We start from the raw sequence: 18946 nt of genomic DNA, 5'->3' as shown, positions 1-18946 counted from the left end.
AATGTCTGTTAAGGATATTAAACAAATCATAAAAATGATATTGTTAATTTGCTGTGCATGAGCTTTACGTCAAATCTATTTTATTTTGATGTTGGTCTATATAAGCCATGCAGTTATTGGAGGTTTATTATCACCCTGCAGTGCAATACTTCTTCAAATATCAGTTCTGTGGCACAATTTATGCCTTTATCAGTCAATGCCTTTATCAGAATCTTAGCTCAAGGAGCTAAATACAGATTAAGTAATGAAGGCTAGGCGTGTAGCCTATTTCGTGACGGGTTTTCCCTTGAGACATACCAAGGTGACATAACAACCATGGTATCCTCATATTGGATTTCCTTGTCTTTGCATGTATGAGCAAAGCTTGATTATACATGTTTTAAGGCCAACCCAGGTGAGACCTGTTGATATGCAGATAGTGTTTAAAATGGTAAACACAAATGTAACAAAGCACAAGCAATGAATAACAATACAAGTTTGTCTCGTTTTATTGTGCCATAAAGTTATGAACTTTGCTTGTGTATTCATTCAAGTTGTAATAGCCTATCTGTGAAGAACACTTACATTGGAAATACATTGGAAAGAATGAAGGCAGACATAGGCTATAGCGTTACAGGATTTGAAATGTACTTTCAGTAAGAAGATCAGTACAATTCATTATTCAAGACAAATCACATGTCCATTTGAAAATATGATGAAGCTGGTCAGAAAACAGATGTTTCCCTTTTATCAAGTCTTTATCAATCACCAAAAAGAAAGAAAGAACATTTATCATGGTATGTGTTGGGAATATGTGCTATCAATCACAAATAAAATTCAGCAATCTTTAAACAAACATTGCATTTTCAGTGTGCAAAGACATTTCTACAGGCCATAGTCAGTATACAATCTTTGCCGTGACATGGCAAAAGTTCAGTTCTGTTTCATGCCACATGAGAATTCTTGTCATTTAGTAGCTGGGACTAGCCTTATGTCTAGACAGCTTCCACAAACTCCCACTGTGGCCTTATCAACACCAAAATAATTTTGTTAGCTGCAGGACATTGAGGAACATGAATGTAATGTGATTTCAACAAAAGTGAATTACTACTGAAAAAGAGAGCATTGTACTTTGTCCTCTTCTTAATTATGGATGGATGGAGGTCTGTGGACACACACACACACTGACAATAAAAAAGGACATTTTTGGCCTTTTGTTGCAAATGCCCTCACTGTAAAAATAGCAGCAGTTAAGGCGAAAGACTGTTCCCCATGGATACAATTATACCTGAGTGCCTAGTACAATACCATGTAATGTTAAATCTACAAATCATTTCAGCAAAAAAAGAAAGAAAAAAAAGATTATGGAATATTACACAATGTTGCTAAAAGCTTTTTAGTTTTAAACATTTTAAAATGGAACATTGTGAAATGCTAATAATTGAGTTGCTGGATGAACCAGACACACTTAACGAGGAAAGCACTCTCGCACGCTCTAAAGTTTTTGTACAAAGTTTTTGTACAAAAAAAATAATCTAGTCACTATCCATATATAGTGCAACTAAGACAGTTAATTAAAATAATCAACACAATTTTCTCAGTGAGTAATAATAGTAAGAAGTCCAATATCTCATCCCATAATACAGGGATACAACAAACCATCAGGGAGCTGTCTGCCTGGGGGTCTATTGTTATTGGTACTGTATGTGTGCTATAAACCACTGGTAAAGGACACGTTGGTCTCTCTGCTGATACTGTCTTTCACCTCCACAGGCAGGGTGTCAAAGAGGTGGTCCTCTACAACCAGGCAGTTTTTGCGAAGCATACGGCAGTTGCCCAGCTGGGCAGGCAGTCGGTCCAGGCAGTTCCCCCTCAACTCCAGCTGGGTGAGCTGGACCAGTTGGCCCACGTTCTCCGGCAGCACGGTGAGTCCGTTGTTCCCAAGACAAAGAACCTTGAGCTTGGTGCACCTGAACAGATGCTTGGGAAGCACCTCCAGCTTATTGGAGTTGATGGCAAGGTGCTGAAGGTTGTGGAGGAGACCCACGTCTGGCGGGAGTACTGTGATGGAGTTGTGGCCCACATCCAGGTGTCGGAGTTTTGGCAGGGTAAACAGGGCCGGGGGCAGGGTCTCTAGCTTGTTGTGAGAGAGGTGGAGTGATTCCAGAGACTTCACCTGGCCAATGGATGCTGGAATGGTGATGATTTTGTTGTGCCATAATTTGAGGGTGGTTAGCCTCTTAAGGTGCTGGAAGCTGATGACCTCCTCTATGGTTCGAATGTTGTTGGATTTTAGGTCAAGTTCCTGCAGGTTGGTCAAGCTGAAAATAGCATGCGGTATCCTCTCCAGCTCACAGTTGTGCAGCTCCAGTTCTGCAAGATTTGTCATCTTTTTCAGACTATTTAGTACCAATAGTTTTGTTCCGTCATTGTGCACCACAAGTTTTATTAGGTGTGGAGACAGCTCAGTGATGTTTGTGGGCATTTTTGTGAGGTTACTCTTCAGGTATAATGTCTTTAAATGTCTCAAATCTCGCATGGATTCAAGGCCAATCATTTTGTTGTTTTCTGAGCTCAAGTTCCCCATTAAGTTAAGCTCCCTCAAGCTCCTCAGCAAATACACCCAAGTTGGAATCTCTGCCACATCAGTGAACTTGACATAAAGGCAGCGGAGATTGTCACGGAGGAAAGCAAAGGCCGTCTGCTCCACTTTGGCTGGACAGTGACAGAGGTGCAGTTCCAATAGGCTGGTCATTTGAGAAACCTTTGCGGTGAACCTCACCTCGGGGATTAGCTCCAGTTTGAGCACTTCGAGGTCAGTGAGGTCAAACACGGCGTTGGGCAGCCCAGAGAGCATGAAGAGGTGCAGCTCCTGCTGGTCCTGCGTGTTTCGGCTCACCAGCTGCCTCAGCTTCTCAAAGGTCCACTCGTGATTGAGGCTGATTTCCCTCAGCTTGTTCTCGCTGACCTCTGACAAAAAGACGCCAAAGCGTTTGGAGTACAGCTGGTCATACTGGTCAACCATGTGTAAGAGGAATGCAAAGTCATTCTTGACATCCGGAATGTCACTGAAGCTGCTTTCTTCCCTGACCTTCTCGAAGGAGTACTCCTTAAGGGGCCGCCTGAACAGCCAGAACAGAGAGTACAAGCACACCATTCCGTAGATCATTATCAGTGCCATGTAGCTGAGGAGAAGCTTTCGCAGCATGAAAGCCATGTTGTGAGTGCAGAAGAACTGTCTATAACCTGTCAGGTGTTTTATATCGGGCTCGCAGAGGTGTTTGAATTCAATGGCAGCCATGAAGGTTGAAGTGTAGGACAATATCAAGATGAATTTGACAGTTTTGACAATAGTCTGGGCTACGTAGAGCTTATAAATGAAATCACTGTCCTCCACGTGTGCACGGAATTTCCTCACCTTCTCAAATAACGCTTTGGCCTGCTCTCCGTCTTTTTTGTCAAGGATGGTCATACTACTTGGAACCTCACCAATTAGCTTATCTGCTGAGAACTTAACCCCACTGTTTCCCAGCATGGGTGTAGACGAGTTGGCATTAGTGCCATCTTCTTTCCCCTCTAATGAGACCTGTTTTGGTGCAGAGGAGGTGCCAGTTAACCTCTGTTTGTTCTCCTCATTGTCCTCGCAGGCCGTCTCAGACAAGGCCTTTGTCGTCCAAGGAGACTCAAAGCATCGACCCAGAATTGAAACAAAGTGCTCAATCTTTGAGCTTGTTTTGGGGTATTTGAACCAAAAATTACTACTGACCATGAGCACAAGGGTATGGATGAGGGTGAGGTATGGAAAGTACTTGGAATACCAGGGCAAGGCAACATGGTAACACATTTGGTTGACAAAGATATACTGCTGATAGTCCAGGTTGGTGCTGATACCTGTCGGCTGAGGTTGCCCGACATATTTCTGTGCCTTCACGCTGTGCTGGTGTGTGACATGGATTTCGTGCACGGCACTGTCTGGTAAGTCTTTAGAGGCCAGTGGCGCAGTGGGAACCACAGTTGTCCCAGTGACTCCAGACGAAGCAGCCTCTTGTGGACTCTGTGTTGTGTAAGAGCCGGACTCCGATGTGGATGACTCCTCCTCCAGACAGGGAAGGCACGCCACCTGGTCCTTGGTAATCTGCATGGTCATGGCAAAGATGGCCAGCATGAGCATGATAATCCCCAGGTAGTCCATGAAGACATCCCACCATGGCTTCAGGATGCGGTATGTGGGTTGGATGTCGTTCAGGGATGCAACCTCGGTGAGAGTAAACATCACTGCAATGCACAGGAAAAAATGAATCATTCTATGAGTTAGATGAGACGACTTGAGAAACAGAGAAGCAAAAAATATTTAGATTAGGGAAAACATATCCACTTAAATGGTGATGCATCATTTTCTGTTTAAAGTCCAAAAGTACAGATAACACATTCTAAAGAGGTTTACTGTGTTATACATGAAAGGAAACCCCCAAAACACAACGCCCAGAGTAGTGGGGCAGATAACCACAAAACCAATTGCGCATTTTATGATTAAAGCTTTAAGGTTTGATTTCAGACTTAAAATCACTTTATGATTGACCTCTGGTGACCTTGAGGGGTCATTGACCTCAGAATTGCACTTTTTGCCACTTTTTGCACCATTATTCTCCATTATAATAATATATTATGTTTGTTAAATGGAAGTTTTGTTCTAATGAATGGAAACTTAAACCCCAATAGTCTACACTCTACAGAAACGTTGATTCCTGTTAACTTTTATGATATAAATGTTATGACATTGTTATAACATTAAAAACATCTAGGAGAGATGAGAGAGAGCATAGATGGAGAATCCAAGCTAACGGCAGGCTTTATATTCTTGGAAAGTTAGCATGCTATTATAGAAGCCATTGTTCTCGCATTAATGCAACTGTCCACAGCCCTAGCCCTACTCTGAGACACAGACCGAGTAGACAAGGATGGTACCATAATAAGCATTAGTGAGTTCACTTAGAACCACAACCTCACACTCAATGGTATTTTTCACTCTTCGCCATCTCTCCTCATTCCCTTCAGCCTCCTCATCTTCTCCATCTTCATCTTTGTGTATTAGACCTTATTAATTCCTATGGGAAATTCTGTTTTCTGCTTCAATTAGGTTATTGCTGCTCAAGTGGTTAGACCTTTGAGGTCACTAGTTGGGGATTAAGGGTCTTGCTTATGTATACCTAGACACATTGCCAGGGCCTGGAATTGAACCTGGGACCTTCAGTTTCCCAGGTAGCCTCTATTACAGGTGGCCTAATTATTAAAACAATTGTGCAAATTATGCAAACGAGGAAAGGTTGCATAATTTAGTTATGGCAAGAGATTCATTTATGTATCAACATAATATAGACGTAGACTCTAAACTTCTAAAATAACCTTCATATGTTGACTAAAAGCAATAATAGCTCATTCCTAATTTGTACCCGTTTTACATAATTTATGCCAATCATGCTAATGCAGAATGGTTTGCATGACTCACTTCACCAGTGAATTTCTGGATATCACAAATATGGACTTTCTAAGTTAACTGGACGCAAAATGATAGCCATTTCCAGTTAATTTGCTCATTAAGCAATTAATTTTCTCATTATGCTAATTACTCAAATTTCCCAACATATACATTACATTTTAGGAATCAATCTTTATCTCATCTGCTAGCCTATAGATGACATTTTAATCATACAAGTTTGTAATAGGAAACAACATTTCTGGGTTTAACATGGGCCCAAGTGATTCCACGTCTGAAGACAAACTTCATGGTACCGGTATATCAAAACACTGTAGAAAGTTTCATGCTTTCATCATAAAATAAAAACCTTCCATAATATAATATTATGAGTTTACCCGCCCCACTACTAGAGGTGCAAATATGTGAGCAACAGTTCTGTGGTGGATTAAATCCCTGGCATAGTCCTCCTACTGGTGAAATCTGGGCAGATGAATTGTATTAAGTGCCACTTCCTTTCCCTCAAAGTGTTAGAGGGAAGGGAAGAGTCAGTGGCACTGTGGCACGTACGTAAAACGGTAGTTTTTAGAGTGAGTCCTTCTAAATGTGTCCTTAAATAACTTATGTAGCCCTGATGGCTCCAGGGCAGTGAGTTGCTCCCCTCAGCTTGTGTGCAGGGTTGCCAAATCGGCTTGTTTCCCGCCAAAGTTGGCTTGTTTTTTACCACACCGAGTGACAGAATCGGTCTGGTGTCTCTACTATATTTGTAATAATACAACATTCATAATTATAGACATAGGTAGTATTTATAATGATAAATGCATCAAATATGTATTTATTAGTATTATATGGCGATATTATTGGGCTTGTTTTGGCTTGTTTTTCGAGAGAAGATTTGGCTTATTTCTCTCGCAGGAGTTGGCAACACTGCTTGTGTGGATACAGTGAACAGCAACCAAGTGTGAATGTGGAACTGTGTAGGCGCACACACAGACAGCAAGGTGTTAGTGAAGGGAAAGACCTCAACCTACGCTTGGATGTTAATTTAACTCATCCTCAGTGCTTTAATTATATTCTTTCCGTTATTTTTTCCCCCCAGCCCTATTTAATTATATCAAAACACTGAGCAGAGGCTCTGTGCAATCACTCTGATCCTCCTGACTTGTTTCAACATGTGGTTACTGGAATGGCTGGGAAACCTTTGATGTACCTAAAGCTAAGTCTACCAACTGTTGTGAGTCACAGGAGTTTGGCACGCATGTGCTTCATTTAGTGAAGCAAATAATGCAATGTGTGCCCTTCTGTTGGATGTGGCACTTCCTGTATTTGCTTCTTGCATCCATTTATTTGTTTCTGTTCCCTCTTTCCCTCCCAACAACAATAAGCAAAGCAAGTAAATATAAATAAATAAAAAACAAAACAAAAAACATGCCCTCCAGTCTGTTCCGCTCAAGTTGTAGTGCCTAAAGTAAGAATTACAGGACAACCATGTCAGAATCTAGCAAACGTGGGAAATTACTTGAGCCAATTATGAATAGCTAAACCTTTATGCTGCATGGATCAGCAGTGTTTAGTCTACCCAACCCGGCGTTTTACCTTTCTAAAATGTTTGGAATGGTTTTGACTGTCAACACCTGTTGTTCAGTATAAATTAATTTAAAGTCTGACGGGGGGGAAAGTCCTCCAAAGAACATAGCCAAGTCACAACTGAGCACATAGTGTACTAGCCTACTTGGCACTTAATTGAGTCTCATCTGAGGGAGAGACATTATAGTCTATACGGGTAGGCTACAGACAACACACACCGCTGAGCCGGTTCAACAAAGAAATAGGTCGCAGACATGCATGTGGAAAACAGGCCTTAACTAGTCTATTCGGTGGTAATGCGTTAGGTAATTTCAATTTGGAGTCACGTTACCACAAGGGAGAAAACTCTTAAATTGTCGTGTGAAAAGAAATGGAACATCTTGCGCATGAACTTATGTTGTTGTACAGGGTCAGGTGACTTACAGTAAGCTATTGTAACACGAGCAGAGCGTAGGTTAACGCTGTCCCAGCATAATAGGCTATGTCACATTGTGGCTTATCGGTGTCTTCTTGCAATATAGACAAGACAATAAAACAATTTAAAAAAAAGAATAAATAAAACAGTGAAATATGGCAACAAAAAAAATACCAAAGGAACATATACTCACTGCTTATGTGACGTTATCTCGATCCAATTATTATTTTCTGACGCTACATCCCAGTTTGGCTCCGCTCTTCGCGCGCGCCTCTCGCTACCAATTCATGGGTCCATCATCGTTTAAAACCACGAAGGGCTGATGTTCGGCAACGTCCCTCATACTTAATGGAGACACACGACATACGGACGGTTGTCCGCGAGTTCACCGAGTTGAAGGAATATGCGCAGATATTCAGCCTGGGCTACCCATGTAATTCGAAGAAAAGGGTGGTCCAACATGGAACCCGTAGTGAACGGTATTATGGACGCCTCTCATTGGACGGTGAAGTTTTGACGTGGTGGGTGCTTATCTAAACGCTGTGTCTTCAACGACGTTCCAGACAACACGACATGACGCGCTGTTTGTTATAAATGTGAACGTGAACAGTGAACTAGTCCAACTGGCTGCTTTGGTCCCCTCTTGTCGCCCTTTGTGTTCATGGCACGTTAATAAACTATAGGATAACTCAATGAACCCGATTCTGAACTGTTAATAACTTGCCTCTTAACAGGAATACATTGTCCCCCTCTCATCAGCCATGACGCACTGTAGTCTGTCTGTGCCTATATTTAATTAGAATATAATAACACCCCACCCCTCTATTCTATCTCTCTCTCTCTCTCTCTCTCTCTCTCTCTCTCTCTCCCAGTCCCTCTCCCTGTGTGCTTGCTATATTTCCAGCTTTGTCTGGATTTGGTTGCTGATGCACAGCGTCAGGAAGTGTCTCTTGAGTTTCAACCGGTAGGCTACAGGTTTCAACCGGTCTCGGCCAGATAATGTGAGAAGGAGAATGGGCTGGCTGCTGGTACTCAGTGCTCACAGTTCATGCTTGCTCACTCAACCCTTGTACTGTGTGTGAGGACTGAGGAGGAAGTAAGAGGAGAGGGGGGAAAAAAGGAAAGCAGTCATAGGGTGAGGGTACTGTCTGCTGTGTGATGCTTTGCCAGGCAGATAAGATCAGACATGGACTTAGAGCTCATGTACAACCAACCAACTGCCTACCATATATGACTGGACTATCTCATTAAACTTTGATACAGTACAACATTTTAATTGCATTTGATTTACCGGTATGTCATTATTAGGCCTGTGGGAGATCAAGCTAAGCAGGTTAAAAAAAGTAGCCTGCAGGCCTGGTTTCCACGTACTGTACGGCTGGGCTGGCCAAATTTTTCTCTGCATTATGTTGTGGGCCTATACGGCCACTTTATTTGTCAGTCAAGCAGTACTATTGTCAGAGAGTAAAACAATGTTTTGTGTTATTAGATTACACACATATTTCAGTGGAACATTCTACATGAGCCTGTAGAAAATATGTTCAAGGCTCTGATGACACTGATTGTGTAACATTCTGCCCTGGTTCCAAACCTGCAGGTGGTGTCAAAGTGACATATGGCTTGTGTGGTGCTTGGCTGGGGGAACGTGGTTGAGACATCATGATGATGATGGTGTGGTGGACAGAGAGGGTGAAGGTGGTTCAAGGTAATGTCATTGGTGGTGTACCAGTCACACCGGTACACCCACATGGGGTTTCCTGCGAGTTTGGGTGGAGCCAACATTGGGCAATTACGTAGGGAATGAACCCAGATGTCCATGGCAACCACCTCAGGCGTGTTTACAGTTGTTGGAATGCACAGTAAATAAACTATTCAATATAGCCTCCCAATCCCCCCTCCTGTGTTTTCTAGATAAACCACTGTGCATGATGATCACCCACACAAATAACTAGGTAGTAGGTATCCCCTTAATTACTCTGAAAGTGAAAGCGAAGATAATTATTACTATTCTTTAGGAATGTGTTATCCACACTGGCTGGGAATATCCTGAGTCTGCACTTATCCAAACAAACCCAAGCACATATTTTTTTTGTTATCAAATGTTTTTTATTTTAAGACAAAAATCACAATAAGACACGTTAACAACATGAAAAACTCAAAGCAAACAAAACACACATAAAACAACACACAACAGCAAAAGCAAGAAACACAAAAACAAACAATCCCACCCACCCCTCCCCCCCCGAGACCAAAGATGCCACAAAATGTCATCACTTCAACAACTGTGCAATGGAAACAAAAAACAAATAATGATAATAACAATAATAATGATCAAACCATGCCCCCAACCAAATCTGCAATACCAGACCAAATCTCAATGTTTTCCTCTTTTGCACCATGCAATCTTGCTGTAGACATTTCTAGATAAATGATATCCAGAAAGGTCAAAGCCCATTGGCGAAATGACAATGTATGAGGCGGTTTCCAGTGCGAAGCAACCATCTTCTTTGCGGCCGTTACGCCAGCAAAGAAGACACGAATACGGGTGTTATTCAATGGCAACTGGGATACATAATTTAATAAGAATAGAGATGGGGAGACCCAAGCACATATTGTTTGCATGGCAAGAGTACCACAGACGAAAAACAGTCTAAAACCACATTTCATTCTGACCCCTCCACGAAAAGGCCTCGTTGTCCTGACCCCTTATCTATCATTTATACATTATGGATAAATAGTGTGGACTGTTTTTCGTCTGTGGCATTCATTATTATGACCTGCATGTGACCAAGTCTCTATAATGGTAAGACTGCAGGCAGCAGTCGTCTCTTATAGCACTCAGTATGTTTGTTTGTGTCTGGATTTCCTGCAGTGAGGAGGACGGTCTACTCTAAAGTGAAGACATAAGGCAGAGTAGACCAAGCTATACACAGTATATTACTCAGCATTCATTTTTCCACTTCAACCACTTGTAAGTCAGGGAGTGAAATATAACCACCTAAGTGTTAGACGTGTGTTTGTGTGTGTGTGTGTGTGTGTGTGTGTGTGTGTGTGTGTGTGTGTGTGTGTGTGTGTGTGTGTGTGTGTGTGTGTGTGTGTGTGTGTGTGTGTGTGTGTGTGTGTGTGTGTGTGTGTGTGTGTGTGTGTGTGTGTGTGTGTGTGTGTGTGTGTGCGCGCGCATGTGTGTGTGTGTGTGTGTATGTATGTGTGTGTGGGTGTGTGTGTGTGTGTGTGTGTGTGCGCGCGCATGTGTGTGTGTGTATGTATGTGTGTGCGTGTGCGTGTGTCTGAGGAAGTGAAAGTGGAATCTGTGCACATAGATGACACTACACTAAAGGTGTTCGTCACCACGTTTCTCACTGCCTATTTGCTGATGTTTGTTTAGTTTGTAAATACATACATTTCTATTGGATAAAGCCTCTGCCTGGAAGAGAGGTCATCAGGTGGTCTCCAACCTTACAGTGTTTCAACCCTCAACCACTAGCCCTCTCATCCACACTTCCAGCTATAGACAAATCCACAGAGGGACACCCGGGTGCAGCCATCACCGAGATGCAACCAGCACCAGCTACAGCATCAGCCACACCCGGCCAACAGGGAAGGCATGCTGTCCTGCCGGACAGGTGCAGCCAACCAGTGCCGACCACACCCCAGCAACCACCAAGCCCAGGGCATCCCCCTGCGGACCCGCCCATTTTCCTTTCTCTTATGCAAGAGCCAACAGGAGGCTCTCTCTGCCATGTGTGTTCTTGGGGGATTTCAGGCACTGAGAGGTCTCTATAAGATAGGACTATGGTTTGCCTCCTATACGTCTCACCAGACTGTTCGTCTTCTCTGCGTTTGTGTCACTGTCGTTGTTGTCGTTGAATCTGTCCTATAGCGAGTCTCTCTTCCTCCCCTCCTCTCGGGAAACTCCGGGGGTATTGCTCGATCTGTATAGCTTGCTTGGTGTCCTATTGCGAGTGCTGCAACAGGGGTTACTGGCCCCTGTTACCCTGCCAGTCTTTCCTGGAGGTCAGCATTCTCTCCAGCGTCACTGACCTTTCTCGGTTGCCATCCAGACTTATCTGCATGTCACATGGTTTCCCAGGGAGTTCAGTTCAGTAACTTCCTATATGCTTTATATATATACAAAATAGATCTTGCAACATGCTATAGGCCTATACACAGCTTTGATCTGTCTTTCAAGATACAGATAACAATAGAAATTGCCTTACCAAATACACTTCCTTAGCAATAGCACCACTACTTTTTTTTTTTTTGAGTGGTGCAACAACTCCAAAGAACAGCAATGCCCCTATGTCCCTATATGTCTGTACCTATGTTTAGAGTACCAGTAGGGGCAAAAGTGGCGCTGTTGTGCTAGAAACAGAGAGAGAGAGATAGTGTTGCACTGTTGCCTGCTAATTACAGAGAGAGAGGGGGGGGGGGGGGGGGGGGGAGAGGTGTCTGCTAAATGCTAATTCCCCCACACCACACAGTATAACGCAGTCATTTCTAGACCGTTTCGGCGGCTTGCCGGAACCGGGGCGGCACCCTGGGCGTGTTCCTGTGGGTCTGGAATTTCCGGGGATCCACCGGGGACCCCCACATGGAGTTGCACCACTCACTTCACACGGGTGTGATTTGTTTTCTTTTTCAACTGACCATTATACTGGCCCGTGGCCATGATAGACATGATACTGCATGGTAGGCCTACTGATTATTACAATGTAACACTTTTCTCAACAATATGAGACGTTATTACATTATGCACTGTTATTACATTATCAGCCGCTATGTAAGGTTCTTAATGTAACACATTATGCAAAAATCTGTTATTATGGTACGTTATCATGATATGATTACTAAATTATGAGCTTTTATTACATTTAGTTTATTATAACATTATGATCCGTTATTACATTTTATGAGCCATTATTACATTATGAGTTGCTACAACCCCCTTACCCAACTAAATCATTATTTTTAAAACTGCAATAGATAGCTAGTATATGATGCTACATGATCTTTTGAAGAATATAATATACATTACAGTTAAGAAATAAAGATTTTTTTCCCCGGAGGGCACTTGCCTGGAATGCTTTGCATGGAATGAGTGTGTGTGTTTGTTCGCTACAGTGGAGTCAGCCTACTGGGCTGAGACATGGCCCCTCACAGCCCAACAGGAAAGGGGAGTCTACACAAGAATGCTACGAATGGCACTAGGCGTCACATGGACGGATCACATCAGAAATGTGGTCAGAGAGAGAAGAATGAGGTTGACAGGGCATTGCGTCAGGCACACGGAACTAACCCAGGGTTAGCTACGTATGTAGAATTGTAGATGCACTGCGGCGAGACATCTTAGCTATAACAACACTGTGGACAGAGCTCGAGAGCCCGAGTGTGGAGGTCAACGAATCAGGAGTCCTGACTAGGTGTTGGCTAGACCGCACTCATAGAGTGAAAGAGATTTTAGGGTTACGGACAAGGCAGGCGGCTAAACCTCCAATATAACCATAAAGTCTCCTTTTCCACGCAGTGAAGCTATATTATACAGCATTGTTTTTCCCCCCCTTTTTTTGTATTTCATTGATATAACTTGAAATGTTGTAGTCGGTTCACAGGGGCAACAGTTCCAGCAGAAAGCTCCCAACTATCCAGAGGCATTCCAAGGCCAGTGTGAAGATATAATCCTCCCCCATCTGGTCCTTGGTCTGCCCTCGTGCCTCTTCCCAGTGGAGCATTCCCAGAGGTCGAGGAGGCTCAGTCAGGAGGCATACTAGATAGCCAAACCACCAGCTGTCTCCTTTCTGAAGAAGCAGCAGCTTTCGGTCATGACCCACACTTTATGACGAAGTAGCGAGTACAATACTCTGGCTCTTCTGCTCCAAAATTCTCCAGCTGATCTCCCGATCCGTCCTCCCCTCACTCGTGAACAGGACCCAGAGTCAATCCAGAGATAATGTGTACCAATTTGTTTGAGTCATTATATCTTCCCTACTACCAGTAAGACGCAGAGGGCGAGAAGCCAAATGGGTGAGGTTGCGCTGAAACAACAGGTCTGGGAATGCACATATATGTTTGGGGCCGGGCAGGGCGTAAATTGTGTGAAAATTATTAATAAGGCCAGGCAGGGCCTCGGGTAGAGTAGAGTAGAGTTTATTTATTTTGGTGATTATAACAAATCAATACAGTGCCTGCTTTTTTTTTTGCAAAAGAAACATTGACCAAAAAGGTGTATAGGCTGAAGCCTAAGCTTATAGTGCCTACCCTTCTAACAAATAAATGGCTTTCATAGGTAAAATAATACAACAAAGCAAACAGAAGGGGAAAAAAACCAAGAAAACAAAACAAAAACAAACAAACATACCATAAAACAAAAACAAAGACAGACAGGACAATACAGTTAACAGGAACAAGACAAAAAACAACAAAAACACAAAACGAGAAATCAAAACATCAATGTTCTATATGTATCTACTATTTTTGATCTATACAATTTTTTTAATTTTTTTATTGTACTACAGTTTTTTAGTGCGTCATCCAATCCATTCCACAGCTTGACCCCTCTGAGTCATGAGGTGTGACAGACAGACGGAAGGGCGGATGGACTGACATGTTTTGCAAGGTTTTCATAGTAATCTGCGACCTACGGTTACAATACAGAAATCTTTGTCCTGTTGGGCTGTGAGGGGCCATGTCTCAGCCCAGTAGGCTGACTCCACTGTAGCGAACAAACACACACACACACACACACACACACTCATTCCATGCAAAGCATTCCAGGCAAGTGCCCTCCGGGAAAAAAAATCTTTATTTCTTAACTGTAATGTATATTATATTCTTCAAAAGATCATGTAGCATCATATACTAGCTATCTATTGCAGTTTTAAAAATAATGATTTAGTTGGGTAAGGGGGTTGTAGCAACTCATAATGTAATAATGGCTCATAAAATGTAATAACGGATCATAATGTTATAATAAACTAAATGTAATAAAAGCTCATAATTTAGTAATCATATCATGATAACGTACCATAATAACAGATTTTTGCATAATGTGTTACATTAAGAACCTTACATAGCGGCTGATAATGTAATAACAGTGCATAATGTAATAACGTCTCATATTGTTGAGAAAAGTGTCCCTTCATGACCAAATATGGTGCATCAAGATGATGTCATAGACTGTCCTCCAAGTACCTCAAAACTTGTGGTGTGCGAATCATTGCAATGGAAAGGCCAAGTGTTGCAAAACGAAGCCAAAAGGATGATGATAAATACTCAGTGTTGTTACCCACGTATAATGAACGTGAGAATCTGCCTTTGATCACATGGCTTTTGGTGAAATATTTTGGTGAAGGTGGATATGACTATGAGATTATCGTAATTGATGACGGCAGTCCAGATGGGACCTTGGAGATAGCAGAACAACTGCAACAGATCTATGGGAAGGACAAAATTATTCTTCGACCAAGAGCATCAAAACTAGGCCTTGGCACTGCCTACATTCACGGCATGAAGCATGCCACAGGGAACTTCGTCATCATCATGGACGCTGACCTGTCTCATCATCCTAAGTTTATCCCAGAATTAATTGAGAAGCAGAAGGAAGGCAACTACGACCTGGTCTCTGGGACACGGTACAAAGGCAATGGAGGTGTGTATGGCTGGGACCTGCGCAGAAAAATCATCAGTCGAGGAGCCAACTTTGTGACTCAAGTGCTTCTGAGACCTGGTGCTTCAGACGTCACCGGCAGCTTCAGGCTGTACAAGAACAAGGTGCTGGAGCGCCTGGTTGAGCAGTGTGTCTCCAAAGGCTATGTCTTCCACATGGAGATGATTGTCCGAGCGAGACAGCTCAACTACACCATCGGAGAGGTACCGATTTCCTTCGTGGATCGAGTTTATGGAGAGTCCAAGCTGGGAGGGAATGAGATCATATCATTTCTGAAAGGGCTGCTCACGCTCTTTGCAACGACATGATCAGTGCTACCTCCGAATAGAACCAACCCAATTAAAGTCATACTTTCACTTATTATGTAAGTACTGTCCTGCTGCGTGTTTCAGCAGAAGCTACAGGTGAAAACAGTCACATTATTTATAGGTCCAAACTCTCCCAGACTGTTACGTCACTCACAGCTGCACAATGAATGGAACTTTGATGATGATGTCACAATTTATTTTTTCTTCATGGCGTTTAGTCCCACAGCTCTGTTGATGTTCATGTTTGTTTTTTGTATATGTGTAAAAGATAAGAGTAAAATTAGTTTGTGTCTGGTTTCTCAGGCATTGTAGCAGCAATAATAGTAAATATAGCTGCAAGCAGCTATAAGATAGGGTCAAGCCCAAAAAGAAAAAAGATATACGCAATACACACAATGAGCTACAGTATACATTGTACTTGCTGAAATTTAAGCTGCAATCCCAATCAGGTTCCGTGTTCCGGGCTAGAGCTGTTCAAGTGATTGGAGACTAGGGATGACGTCAGCTTTTTTTGTTATCCTGGTTGTCTGTCAAGTGTCAACGCTGAGTGGTTACCAAGGCCACGAAATTCGAAACTAAAGGTCAGAGGTCTTTTTGGGGGGGGCTTTTTGCCTTTATTGATAGATTTACATAGTTTGACAGATGGGGGGAGATTTCCCAGTATGCCTGGCTTATGTATGTTCTGTTCTTATTTATTGTTGTATTGCTTAATTACTTAATTGTGTTCATTATTTGCAGTGGAAATGTGATACAAACAGGTGCCGATTTTCATTACACCATGGGTTCCCAGATTAATTCGCACCATGATTGATGGGGGATTAATTCAGGATGCGTCTCCAACCTGAGTGGGCAAGTATTTGAGGTAGGTTTGTGCCAGGTAGGTTACAAAAAGAAATCACACACGTGTGAAGTGAGGGGCGCTCTTATCATTATACATCATCATACATCCTCTCATGAACAACTGAATTTATGTGATTGGTTAGCCGATTTGCTCGTCTACAAACTATTATGACGTAAATGTTCCCATTGTTGTCAATGGCATTTAATGTTTGTTTATGTCATATTTGAGGCACATATGACCTCATTTCTCCTTTCATTGTCAATGGCAAATATGAGACGTGAGGGGACAAAAGCTGCCCCTCAAAAATGGCTATGCTTTCAGAATAAGAATTAACCGGTTATTGAGTAATTTTGTGTCAAGTTATATATTTCGAAACTGTCTATAAAAGAGGTTATATTGTAGCCATTTAGTCAGGATGTTATTTTAGCTCCACCTGCTGTTGTCTTGATATCACATTTTTTGTGACATTATTTTTGCAACAACACTATATTAATAATTAGCCTACATTAATTAATGGAGGTTATAAAATTACATAGCCACCGATTAAACTAGTAGATCCTTAATCTACCTAGCTATGAAATGTAGAATATAGCCTATACCACAGACTTCTATTCTATTTATTCAGCTATTAGTGTAGATTCTCGTCCTACACAAACATTAAATTCACATTGACAATTAATGGAGAATTTTACGTCATAGTGTCTGAGCAGATCGGCATAGTGTCTATTTTTGTCCTACACAAACATTAAATTCCCATTGACAATGAATGGAGAATTTTATGTCATAGTGTAGCAAATAGGCTTAGTGTCTATTTTACGACACGTCATGCTTTTTGAGGGTGTTATGGAAATAATATATATGTCCATCCGGGTGAATGACTGTATATCTTAGAAGTTTATTCAGAAGAACAGCAACAAGCAAACAACATCTCTCAGTCTAGCAGGCTTAGCCTGTATCACTCAACATTGTCTCCCAGTACATCTCTCCCTCGTGGTCTCCATCCCAGTCCCACCAGTCCTCCTGAGCTTCTCCCTAGGTCCTCTCTTATACCCCCAAAAGCAGGTCCACAGATAAACATGACCATCACAAAGGTACAATACAATGACCGTTTTGGCTGTCCCCCCCTCCTGAGACAGGAACCTACCTAGTGATACCTATTCATAACAAACAATAGGTGTGACATGGTCTTTTACATACAACTTGATTGGATTAAGACAGGCTTTCAGGCCAAGGTGTCGTTGCTCACAGACACGACAAGACAGACTATAGCATGGAACAATATACTATATAGATTTGAGTCTTCATATTTCCCACAACATTGGCCGCTAGCCCCTCCTATAAACAGCTTTTGTCCCCACATGTCTCATATTTACCATTGACAGTGAAAGGAGAAATTAATTAATTAATTAATTAATTGTATGAAGTGAGGGGTGCTCTTATCGTCATACATCATCATGCATCTATGGGGTACACACAGACACACAAAGCTGGGCATAGAAGGGGCTATCATCATGATAAAGGCACCGCTCACTTCACAAAAGCGTGATTTTTCAGTTGTTTTTGGTAGTCATGGCTGCCAGTTCCCACCTGATGTTGTGTGAGAGTTCAGACTGATCCAGACCGCACTGAATAACTGCTAGCTTACATGTCTTGAGGCTAGGACTGAAGTCTAGGTCATAAGGCGTGTTTACTCCTCCAACGAGGATGATACGATCTCCCATCATGCAACAGCACATGTTAGACGTCGGAGACAGGCCCTTCCCCTTGGGCTCAACCCTCTTCCAGAAGAAGGTCTCTGGACTGAATCATGCAACAGCACATGTTAGACGTCAGAGACAGGCCCTTCCCCTTGGGCTCAACCCTCTTCCAGGAGAAGGTCTCTGGACTTGAAGCTCTGGTGGTTCCAGTGGCGGCCACCAAATAATTATGTACAGCTCTCCATTGTAGGTAAAGGCTGAATGATCCTGACGTTCTTCTGGAAGGATCTGTGCAGTACCGTGTGATCAGACAGTATAGTTGGTCTCTGTGTCAAACACTCTGATGGTGTTGTAGTAGCCCCCAAATACAAACATGATAAACATCTGTGTCCCAATGATGGTGGCAGAGTGACCTGCTGTAGTAGGTGGAGGAGTTCCTCTGGTGACTGTTAATCAAAGACCAGGCCATTGTGCTGGTGTCCAACTTGTACATACATGTCATTAGTCCATATCTTGGTCTATCCTACATGAATAAACATGACCTTGCCCAAGACACAGGCTGAGTGCTTCATCCTCCCCTCTGGAACAGTCCCGGTAACTCTGGGTTTGAACCATCTGTGGGCGTCGACATCACATGCACAAAGAAGCTTGCAGTACTCTCTCCCTCCCCAGAAGTAGACAATAGCACAGCTGTTTGGCCTTCAAGCTTTGAGGGAACCTCAAGGTGACCGTCTCCTCGTCGCACGTGCGTGCGTGCGTGTGTGTATAATGTATATATATGTATTTATATGTATAATGATAAGAGCGCCCCTCACTTCACACGGGTGTGATTTTTATTCTTCTATATATATTTTTTCCTATGGTTTAATGTTTGTTTCTAGTTAAACCAACGCATTGACAATGAAGGGAAATTGTCCCTAACACATACATTAAATGCCATTAACAATAAAGAAAGTTTAATGTTTGTTTTGTCCATGTTTGTT

At 42.5% G+C, this 18946-nt stretch overlaps 2 protein-coding genes across 2 annotated transcripts; one reads left to right on the top strand and one right to left on the bottom strand.

Annotated features, from left to right (window-relative positions):
• Positions 1-464: 464 nt before the first annotated feature.
• Positions 465-8149, bottom strand: lrrc8da (leucine rich repeat containing 8 VRAC subunit Da). The gene is made up of 2 exons (XM_083782174.1): positions 7648-8149; positions 465-4254 (listed from the first exon to the last, which is right to left on the bottom strand). Coding segments are annotated over exons 1-2 (2565 nt in total). The 5' UTR covers positions 7649-8149; the 3' UTR covers positions 465-1690.
• Positions 8150-14672: 6523 nt separating this feature from the next.
• Positions 14673-15425, top strand: LOC310871240 (dolichol-phosphate mannosyltransferase subunit 1-like; the record flags this gene model as incomplete). The annotated part of the gene is made up of 1 exon (XM_083782729.1): positions 14673-15425. One exon carries the CDS (start codon positions 14673-14675, stop codon positions 15423-15425), a length of 753 nt encoding a protein of 250 aa, XP_083638855.1.
• Between the last annotated feature and the right edge of the window lie 3521 nt (positions 15426-18946).

The sequence above is a fragment of the Protomyctophum parallelum genome, assembly GCF_964188405.1.
Source record: "Protomyctophum parallelum genome assembly, chromosome: 14".
NCBI classification, from domain to species: Eukaryota; Metazoa; Chordata; class Actinopteri; order Myctophiformes; family Myctophidae; genus Protomyctophum; species Protomyctophum parallelum.
This window is presented reverse-complemented; position numbering and strand designations above follow the sequence as displayed.